This window comes from Leptonychotes weddellii, chromosome 16 (genome assembly GCF_054177405.1).
Source record: "Leptonychotes weddellii isolate Sample4059 chromosome 16, ASM5417740v2, whole genome shotgun sequence".
NCBI classification, from domain to species: domain Eukaryota; kingdom Metazoa; phylum Chordata; class Mammalia; order Carnivora; family Phocidae; genus Leptonychotes; species Leptonychotes weddellii.
In genome coordinates, this window is record NC_138384.1 from 43398708 (window position 1) to 43409263 (window position 10556).

Below are 10556 nucleotides of genomic sequence, written 5' to 3' on the forward strand. Positions count from 1 at the left end.
GTGTGGACCCTGTGTTTGAGATCTGAGTATGAGTGATTGGGAGCTGAGGTTGGGAAGGGGCCACACATCTCTGGGTCTCAGATTCCTCATAGAACCTTATCAGTTTTGGATTAGACTGTTCACTAACTTTGCCTCATTTTAGAGATGAGCTAAAACATGACTAGCGAGGGCAAGCCCCTCCGAGATCGCACAGCGACCATTGCAAACGTCCCTCGTCCTCTTGCTCAGCAACTATCGCACAAAAGTTAGGGCCGCCGTTGCTTTTATTTGTTGCTTTGGGTGTAGAAAAAGCAGGAGCTCCGGACGTGTTGGAGCGCTCTCCATTAGCCAGAGCTCCTGGTGGTGGGCAGAGCTCTGGGAAAAGGAGAGGAAGGTGTGAGGAGGTTCTTCATTGGCCAGAACTCAGAGGCTGAAGCGCATTTGTTGGAACTCTGGTTGGAAATCGAATTCCGAGATGGGTGGATAGGGCCCCCAGGTGGCCGAACCCGTTACAGGTGGAGCTCGGGGGGGGGGGGGGGGGTCAAGGGGCGGGCCCCCGACGGGCCGAGTCCTCCCCTTAGCTGGGGCTCCAGCAGTCGGCGGCGAGCGGGCTGGACGCCTATTTCTGGGCGGGGATCATGTCGTCGATGGACTGGCCCTTTTCCAGCTTCTTCTCCATCTCCACCATGAGCTTCACACCGTCCACCACCAGCTGCACCTGCTCTACTTCGGACGAGCCCAGCCGATCGGCGTTGGATACGTCGAACACTGAGCCCACAGCAGCTGTGTCCACACCACCTGAAGGAGCAGGAGCATAAGGAGGGAGCAGAGGTTCAGGAACGGGGCCCAGGATGCTGCCCCGTGCCAACGGAGACGGCCGCACGAACTGGGTGCCTACTGCGTAACAGGTTACGTGCATTCAGAGTCTCCTAAATGTCTATTCACGGGCTCACGTCTCCGGCTAATTTAGATACCTCACCCCTCAACCATCCAACATGAAAATATAGCATAGTGGGCAAGAGTGAGCCCCGGAGCCAGGCTGCCTGCGGTCGAACCCTGACCATCCTCTCCTTTACAGATGGGAAGCCGAGGTCCCTAGGGGGCAGGGGACATACACAATGTATATCAGATAGCCATGACATCCTATCGATTCCTGTGAGATAAAGCGTGCCGACGCCCATTTGCAGAGGAAGAAACTGAGGCTCACAGAGGGGTAGCCCTTGTCCACCCCAGAGCTCGCGTGGATGCTCCACCTCCCCTTCCGCAAAGGGCCCGCCCCCGACGCCGCGGTGCGCGGATGCGGAGCTACACCTGTGCCCCGCTTCTGCAGGCGCAGGCGGGTGAGGATCTCCTCGAACTTGGGGTGCTTGCTCAGGTGCGCCAGCTTGACATGCACGCCTCCACGCAGCCCGGTGCCCAGGTTGGACGGGCAGGTGAGCACGTAGCCCAGGTGCTCGTTCCACATGAAGGGGTGGCCGGCTTTCTTGAAGAGCTCCTCAATCTGAGGTAAGGGGACAGGACCTGGGGTCAGCGCCAGCGGGCGCCCCCAAATGCACCCGCAACCGGGACGGGGTTGGGAGGAAGACGGTGTGAGGACGTGGGTTGGGGGGGGGGGATTCCGAGACGGCGGGGTTGGAAAACCGCGCGAGGGCTGAGCTTCTGAAGGGAGGGGCCGGAGCACCCAGGGGGAGCCTGACGCTGCGGGGGCTGGGCTGGAGGACGCTTGGGAGGCGGGCTCTTAGGGGCGGGGCTTGGGCATAGGGTGGAGCCGGGTTCCCCGCGGGGCGGGGCCTTGGAAAGCGGGTGCGGCGTGCACGGGGAGTCCCAGGTCCGCCGCGAGGGGCAGGCTACCCACCTTCTGCAGCCCCACGCAGAAGCGGCGGAAAACCTCCTTCATGTTGCCCCCCTTCTCCATGGAGATGACTCGGAGGTGGTCCTCCTCGTTCACCCACACCAGGAAGCTCTTGTTGTCATTGTGCCTAGAGTGGGGCGCAGGAAGAGGCCAAGGCATCATCAGCTCCGCGTGGCAACCCCTTTCCCGGCCTCTCGACAACACAGCCACCGCTAGGGGGCAGCGGGCCTGAGGAGTTCGAGGTGATGGCACGAGCTCCTCAAAATCGCAGAAGCTTTACCCCCGTAGACCCTAACGTCACAGGATCTGAGAAGTCGCCAATCTTAAGATCCAGGGTTTTTAGGGTCTTCAGTCTTTGAACAGCATTAAATGACAGACCCTTAGACTCTCAGAATCTTTGAAGAACAGTAGCCGGGAATCAGAATTGATAAATCTTGGAAGTCCTACATCTGGTCTCAGGACCAACCTTGCCTTCACCTTGTGACGTCTCAGAAACAGAGTCTTAGAACCACAAAACATTTCCAATCTGGAAATGTCTGAGACCACGGAATCACAGAACCTGGAATTAGTGGCATCCGAGAACCTAAAAACACTCAAAATCTTGGAACCTTAGATTCATCCCATCTGTATATCTTAGAACTCACGCTCTCCAAATCGTCTGAAACCTATTTCCAAAACCTTTGAAAATCCTTGACTCTCACGGTCGGGGATTCAAAGGTTCATAGAAACCTAACTAGCAACGATAAAAGATAAAACTAATAGCCGAGATGTCGGGCACTTACTATATCCCAGGCACCGTTCTCAATTACTGTGCTCTCCATTTTACAGATGGGGAAACCAGGGCAGAGAAACGTTAAACAATGTGCCCAAGGTCACACGGGGGGCGGAAGGCAAGGTCATTTTTCAGGGGCACCTGGAAACATCGTTTTTATGGTGTTGGCTTTGGTAGAGGGATGGGGAGGGTAATGGAAGGCCGGGGGAAGGGGGACTGGCAGGGGCTGGGGGAGGGGACCTCACCAGATGCCCCGGGCGTCGGGCCAGTCGCGGGCCATGCCTGAGGCCAGCAGCAGCGGGGACACGGGCTTGTCGAACAGGAAGTGATCGTCGATGAGCTGCTGCTGTTCCTGTTCCGTCATGCTCTTCAGAGGGTAGTACTTCCCCTTGAACTCGCCGGTCAGGCTGTTGAGGGCTGAGGGGTCACACAAGGGAGCAGTCAGCAGCCTGCCCCACCGCACCCTGGGCGCGGCGTCCTGGGGACCCCCAAACTGCCGCCCCTAAAGAGCCTGGGGCTTGGTCCTGTGGGTGTGCTAATGGTGCCTGAACACTAGGGCGAAACCCAAATTCGCGCCCTCTCCCCAAAGCAGGCTCCTCCCCTGCCTGAACGGCCAGGCCATGTGCGCAGCCAGGAGGCACGGACTCTCCCGTTCCGGGACCTTCACGCGCCAGCCCCCTGTGAGCCACAGTGTGCTGGAGCCCCTCCGGCGGGCCAACAAGACAGACAGCCAACATGTTAGGAATTTGGGGAGCCATCAGTAAAAATTATTATAAAATAGCATATATAGGATTTGTATATATTCATAGGGAGAATAAATGTATATTATGTATATATTTGTATATGTGCATAATATCTATAATATGTATGTATGTATGTCTATGCATGTTATACATTTTAATATAGTGTACTATATAATGTTATATGTATACTGTATTATATGGTTGTTTGTTTTTTTAAGATTTTATTTATTTATTTGATGGAGAGAGACACCGCGAGAGAGGGAACACAAGCAGGGGGAGCGGGAGAGGGAGAAGCAGGCTTCCCGCTGAGCAGGGAGCCCGATGCCGGGCTCGATCCCAGGACCCTGGGATCACGACCTGAGCCGAAGGCACTGTGTTATACTGTATTATATTGTTAAAAATAATTTATCTAGGGCTCCTGGGTGGCTCAGTTGGTTAAGCGACTGCCTTTGACTCAGGTCATAATCCTGGAGTCCCGGGATCGAGTCCCGCATCGGGCTCCCTGCTCAGCGGGGAGTCTGCTTCTCCCTCTGACCCTCCCCCTCTCATGCTCTCTCTTTATCTCATTCTCTGTCTCAAATAAATAAATAAAACCTTGGGGCGCCTGGGTGGCTCAGATGGTTAAGCGTCTGCCTTCAGCTCAGGTCATGGTTCCGGGGTCCTGGGATGGAGGCCCACATCGGGCTCCTGGCTCAGCGGGGAGCCTGCTTCTCCCTCTCCCTCTGCCTCTCTCCCTGTTCATGCTCTCTCTCTCTCTTTCTCTCTCTCTCTATCTCTGTGTCTCAGATGAATAAATAAATAAATAAATAAAACCTTTAAAAAAATTAATTTATCTAGGGGCCCCTGGCTGCCTCAGTCAGTAGAACATGTGACTCTTGATGTCAGGGTCATGAGTTTAAGCCCCATGTTGGGTGTGGAGCCTAGTCAAAAAATAATAATAATAATTTATGTAAACTTCCAATTAAATAAATTATATTTAAAACACAGGTAATAAGGGGCACCTGGGTGGCTCTGTCAGTTAAGCATCTGACTCTTAGTTTCAGCTCAGGTTATGATCTCAGGGTTGTGAGACTGGGCCCCACGTCAGGCTCTGCGCTGGGTGTGGACCCTGCTTAAGATTCTCTCTCTCCCTCTGCCCTTCCTCACTCTCTCACTAAAAAAAATTAAAAAATAAAAAAATGAAGTAAAAAAAAAAACCCCACAGGTAGTAAATATTCAAAATGATCACTTCCTAATTATTTTACTACATCTTTATTATCTATGTTCTTCAAGCTTTTTCATCTCTATCTGATGATGGGAATACTATGTAACGATGTGTTACTGTGCATCTTTTCCCATCTCTCTATGACATCATGTTCATAGCTTAAAAATAGTCATGGTGGGAGAATTTACACCATGGAAACTGGCAGTTGCTGCAAATTGGGGCTTTTTTTTTTGAGAGCTGGTTGTTAAACATTTACTAGAACAACATGCTTGGGAGCCTTGATGAGTCTACCTCCCAAACATACCCGCTTTTTCTCTACATCCCACTGCCTATCCTTCACCCCGGAGCCTGGACCACTGTGGTTGCCCCCTTACGGTCCCTCTGTTCCTACTTCTGCCCACAGTCTGTTCACTCCCACTCAATGGCCAGAGAACTCCATGTAAGTCCTGTGGACTTACTCTGCTCACCATCTTCCCAAGGCTTCCATCTCCCTCAGAGTCAAAGCCAGAGCCCTCCGGACGGCCCACAGGGCTCTGCACAACCTGGCCACCCATATTCCTCTGACCACATCTCCTCCCCTGGTCCACTCAGCTCCAGCCACGCTGGTCTCCTTGCTGTTCCTCCAACACACTTTCCCACCTCAGGGCCTTTGCACTTGCCACTCCACCTGCCTGGAATTCTTCAGGCTCCTTCTTGTCAACTGGGTCTCAACCCCTCCTTTCTAAGAGAGCTCCCCCCAGTCATGCCGTGATGCACCCTTATTTCTTGGCTACATGGCATGTTGGAATTAATCATTCTTTTGTTGGTTTCTGTGTTTCCTCTTATCTCCCCACCAGGCTGACAGCTCTGTGAGAGCAGTGACCTTGTCCATCTTATTCATCATGGGAGCCCCAGCTCCCTACTCAGGACCATAACAATAGTCAATGTTTGCTGCCTGGCCGGCTGGCTGGCTGACTGGCTGACTGGATGGATGGATGGAGGTCAGGACACTGGTACAGTTGAGGGTCTGCAAGGATCTGCTCAGGGTGCCTTGACAGCGCCCCCTGACTCCCACCGGGCACCAAGCACCCTTGCTTTATTTACCAAGCTCTTTCCATGAAGGAGCTGAGCCAGAGCTGGGTGGCCCCAAGGGTGGGCATTCTCACCTTCCACGGAGAGTTTCTCCACTGCCCGGCGCTCACCCCGGGAACAGTGGGGGGGCAGTGTGTAGCCCTTGATGCTGCGGCCCGTGCGGACACGGCTGCTGAGCACATAGTTGGGGTCCAGGTCGTCTCCACCCTGGAGGGCAGGAGTGGGGGGGTCAGGGCTGGGCATGCTTCCGGTTCTGACTCTCTGCCACTTCCTTTGGTTCCTCTTTGTCCACTGGCTTCTTCCCACCGCCACCCTGGCTCTGCCTCTTCCTTCTCTGTCTCTCCCTCCATCTTTCTCCCAGCCATTCATCTGTCTCTCTTTTTTTTCGTCCATATATGTCTTTCCCCATCTTTGTCCCCGCTTCCTGTTTCATCTCCCTCCCTGTCCCTCCTCCCATCTGACTCCCCGCTCTGTCCTCGGTCTCCCTGTCTTCTGTGCCTCTCTGTGCCTCTTTCCCTCTGTCTCTGTGTCTCTCTGAATGCTCCTTCCCACCTCCGCCCTCCCTCTCTCCCCTGTCCCTCCCCTGGCCTGGGGGCAGCTGACCTTGAGGTTCTCATGGTTGAGGTCCGTCTTGTGCTTGTCGGTGGGTTTGTAACCCCCGTGCCGGTCCTGGATGATGGGGTCAAAGAGATCCTTGAACACCTGGTAGGACTCCTCATCACCAGCCACACAGCCCACGGTCATGATGAAGGGGTGACCTGGGGGTTCGGGGTGAGGTCAGAGGTGCTTGTCCCCAGCAGGGAAGGCCCGGGCTCCTGGGTCCAGTGTAGATTGTATGTGCGCATGCACACACGTGTGTGTGTGTGTATGTGTGTGCGTGGGCAGGGGGTCATTCAAGACCTCTGGGTCAGAACTGCAGAGGCTGGGGGTTGGTGGGGATGGAGAGGGAAGGCTGGAAGAGATCGAGATGGCATCTGGGCTGAGGGAAAGGCGCTGGGGGCAGGGCAAAGGAGAAGGAGTCTCGGGAGGCCAGCTACAAGGTACTAAAAATATTACCACTTCAGAATCCCCAGATCACAGACTCTTCCTTCACCAAAAAGTTTTCAGAAACGTATTAGACTATTGGCTCCCACAGATAATAAGAGACTTGAAAGACCTTCGTATTCCCAAATGGGGAACCAGAGGCCCAGAGTGAGGGGGGCCCCTCCTCAACCACACAATGAGTTGGAGGCTAGGATCCGTTCTCGGGGCTCTGGTGTCCTTGGAGAAAGAACATCCCCCGCCAGACCCCGAGTGCACACTTTGTCCCAGAGGCTGCTCCAAGTGCTGTGTGTGCGCTGACTCCTTTGTTTTCACCACATGGGTGCCCATTTTTCAGATGTGGAACCTGAGGCCCCGGGGCGATTGAGCGATTTCCCCACATTTTACTTGTGTGCATTTGTGAGTGGTTTGCCACGCGCCGGGTCCTGTCCCAAGCCCTTCACACATGTAGCCTCATTTTTTTCTCACAACAGTCCCTTGGGTATGGCCCCCATCTTCCAGATGGGAAAACTGAGGCCCGGAGAGGTGGGATCGAGGCGTGGCAGGCAGCTTCCAGAGCCCCGCCCTGCCCCGAGACCCTGTCCATGCTCCACCAAGGAGGCTTACCTGGGTTGTCCACACCTGTCTGGATGACATCGTCCAGGGTGAAGCCAGATGGAGTCTCCTTGTCCCGAAGCTTCTTGTAGAGCTCAGGGGTCAGCACCTTGGCCATGTGGTTGTTGTGCTTGCTGAGGTCAGGGTACTCCTCCTCAGGCTTGTAGTTCAGCTTGAACTTGTTGTGGGTGTTACCGAATGGCATGGTGGCAGTGTGCGGGGCCTGCTGGGCAGGGAGTGGGGGTGGGGCAGGTTATCTCACATCCAGCAGAGGCCAGCAAGGGAACAGAGCAAGGCTTTGGGGTCAGACAGGCCTCACTCATGTGCTGTGTGACTTGGAACAAGAAGGGTCCCGTCTCTGAGCCCCTGTGTCTTGACAGGAGGCCATCAGGACTCTGGTTAAGATCCCAGCTCTGCCACACCCTGACAGGTGACCCCAGACTAGTAACCTTGCTAGGGACTGTTTCTCCAGCTGGAAGATGAAGGGGGGAGCCTTTGGGACAGGGCAGTAATATTGGCATGGATAAGAGTGTAGGTTCTGGGCGCCTGGGTGGCTCATTCATTAAGCGTCTGCCTTCGGCTCAGGTCATGATTCCCTGCTCACCGGGAAGCCTGCTTCTCCCTCTCCCACTCCCCCTGCTTGTGTTCCCTCTCTATGATAACTAAAAATCTTTAAAAAAAAAAAAAAAAAGAGTGTAGGTTCTGGAATCAGCCTGGGTTTAAATTCCAGCTCCGTCTGTACAATAGCTGTGTGACCTTGGGCACCTGGCTTAACCTCTCTGTGCCTCAGATTACTCATGTGTACAATGAGGGTCATAATAGCCCTCATCTCAGGGAGCTTAAAGGAGTTCCTATACGTTAGGCACTTGGAATGCTCCTGGCACACAGTAAGCATTATTTTGCTTAGCTATTATTGTAATTACCGTTGCTATTATTTTAAAGGGCTGTGTGAGGAGCAGGGGAGAAGGTGGAGGGTATTGCTGAGAACGAGTATCTGAGCAGAGAAGGGACATTCTCTCCACGAAGGTTCTTGGGTGCTCAGTCAAGGGATGAGGAGCAGGGCAGAAGGGAAGCCTGGGTGGCTGTCCTCTCTGTTTGCTGACAACTCTCTGGCAAGGCTCAGTTGAAAAGAAAAGTCCAGCCAGTCATCAGAGCTGAGTTCCAATCCCGCCTGTGCCATTCCCCTGCTCTGTGACCCCAAGCCAGGTGCTCAGCCTCTCTGAGCCTCTGTCACCTGGAAACTGAGCCTGGCCCAGGAGTTTGCCAAGAGGATTCTTCTGGCTGAGGCGCGTGGCCGGCTGGGCACACGTCCTCACGCGGAGTCGGGGCCTGCTATCTGGAGGCTATTATTACTTTTACTCATAAGACCCAGGAAGGAAGAGGGACGCTTCAGTGGTGGTGGTGGTAGGAGCGGGAGCTCACTGGCAGCTCCAGCAACAGGAAGCAGGTAGAACGGTGGGAAGGAAATTGGGACCAGGGTGAGCCGAAGGCTGAAGCATCAGGCCAGGGGCGATGGGATTCATGAAAGATCGTTGGAGCTACTATCCAGGGTTGGGGATTATTTATAGAGTCTGGCTGACTCCTCCTCCCCTCCCCAGCTGCTGCCCCCCCACACCCCTCCACATTCCTGGGGCTCCATTTGCAGCAAGTCAGCAGGCTGGAGACAGGTGGGCCAGGGTGGCCAGGAGGACACGCATCCAGGCCTCGGGGGTTCAAGGGCTTGCAGCCCAGAAACCCCCCTTCAGGGTGCCCCACCCCCACCCTGCAAGGGACACTTTTAGCAGAGGGGGCTGAGGCAAGGTGGGGGAGCCCCAGAGCCACACACACACACACACATCACCAATAACCCCCCAGATCACACCGTGGATAGAGTCACACACATGCCTCCAAGCCCAGGGACGCACGCAGGACACAGGCACCCAAGCAGGTGCCACAGAAAGTCAGACACAAGGTCACACCGTTGTGTGGGACACAACTGGGGACCCACAGAATTGCAAATGCAATGACCCCGCAAATGCAATGACCGCACAGACAGAGGACAGACAGACACCGCCCACGGCTCCGGGCGCCCAGGGCTGGGGACAAACCATCATGAACACGGACCCAGCCTGTAGCCCCTTGGCAGCTGCCAAGTCTCCTTTTGTCTCCAAGATCCCTCCCCATGAGGCTGTTGCCCAGACCCTGTGCGAGGTGGCGGGAGGGGGGTCTCACAGGTGGCGGGGACTCCCAGACGCGGGGCCAACCTTCCCACACACTGACCCCCCTGCGTGCAGGAGGATATGGGGCAGACTCCCGAGACCGGATGCGCTGCTGGCGCCATGGGGGCCCCCAGTCTGGACCCCACCCTGACCCCCACCCCAGCAGTACCTGGCTGGGCTGTGCGGAAAGGGGCTGTCTCTATCCCGGAGGCGACACTGACCCAAAGGAAGGGCCCGCAGCCCCGGCCTTATATAGGGGGGCCGGGCTGTGTTACTGGCTGGGAGGGGCTGCCCCCAGGGAAGGGAGCTGGAGGGCAGCTGAGCCTCTCACCTCGCTGCCTGGGCACCATGCCCACCCTGAACCCAGGCATGCCTCGCGCCCAACCCCATGGCCTTGTATGGGCTGCCCCAGGGGCTGAGCCCAGCCTCCCTCCCCCGTCCAGCTGATTCCCCCACCGAGTGCTGAGTCGGGCTGGCAGGGACAGCTGGCGCCCCGCCCAGGACACGAGACCCTGGCAGGGGACGTCCCAGGCACGCAGAAGCCACGCCACTAGGCCACCAGCCCCTCGGGTGGCCAGGCCTCTCCTCAGCCCCCAGTAGCCTTGACCTGGATAAACCATCGGGTCCTGAGCCCCGCCCCTGGGGAAACCTTGGCAATAGTCCCAAGAGGGCCAAGTCTCTGGGATCCCAGAGACTCGCCCCTTGTCACCCAACTATGGGGAGCGCTTGGCCAAAGCCCAGGACTGAACGCAGAACAGCCTGACCCCAGAAGCCCGCGCTTGGACGCACTTTCCTGCTTGGGAGTGAGTGGGAGGGAAACGGAGGGTCGCCGGAGCCGAGAAGATTCAAACCAAGGCCGGCGCTGGAGGCGGCCGTCGCCCTCCCCACTCCAGTCCGCCCCGGGCAGACGCTGGGAGATTTCCCCGGCGGAGGGGACGGGGAGGGACTCATCCTGGAAGGGAGCTTATTTTTAGAGGGCGCTTCGCTGTCGCCTTTTCGAAGACCTAGACCCGAGGTGCTGGGGCTGGGGCTGGGGCGGGTGGGCGGAGGCAGGGACAGGTGTTGGGGGGCGGGGTGGCCACGTGTCCGGGTTAATTATAAC

General features: G+C 56.1%; 1 protein-coding gene across 2 annotated transcripts; it reads right to left on the reverse strand.

The window, feature by feature from the left end:
* Positions 1 to 245: 245 nt before the first annotated feature.
* CKM (creatine kinase, M-type) lies at positions 246 to 9750 on the reverse strand. Of its 2 annotated transcripts, none has more exons than XM_006738518.3 (8): positions 9624 to 9750; positions 7269 to 7479; positions 6225 to 6379; positions 5696 to 5828; positions 2849 to 3020; positions 1835 to 1958; positions 1291 to 1480; positions 246 to 777 (listed from the first exon to the last, which is right to left on the reverse strand). In XM_006738518.3, the coding sequence occupies exons 2-8, from the start codon at positions 7459 to 7461 to the stop codon at positions 599 to 601; spliced, it is 1146 nt and encodes a 381-aa protein (XP_006738581.1). In that variant the 5' UTR covers positions 7462 to 7479; positions 9624 to 9750; the 3' UTR covers positions 246 to 598. The 2 variants fall into 2 exon arrangements, with proteins under 2 accessions (XP_006738581.1, XP_006738582.1); XM_006738519.3 differs by having other exon boundaries at positions 7269 to 7482; positions 9624 to 9727.
* Between the last annotated feature and the right edge of the window lie 806 nt (positions 9751 to 10556).

What these genes read in the sequence shown, in the direction of transcription:
- CKM (XM_006738518.3), bottom strand. Translation starts at nt 7,461, where the DNA reads ATGCCATTCGGTAACACCCACAACAAGTTCAAGCTGAACTACAAGCCT. An exon ending in TCAACCATGAGAACCTCAAG is followed by an intron (nt 5,829 to 6,224) that starts GTCAGCTGCCCC and finishes CCTGCCCTCCAG; the next exon opens with GGTGGAGACGACCTGGACCC. An exon ending in CCTGCAGAAGCGGGGCACAG is followed by an intron (nt 778 to 1,290) that starts GTGTAGCTCCGC and finishes CTGCTCCTTCAG; the next exon opens with GTGGTGTGGACACAGCTGCT.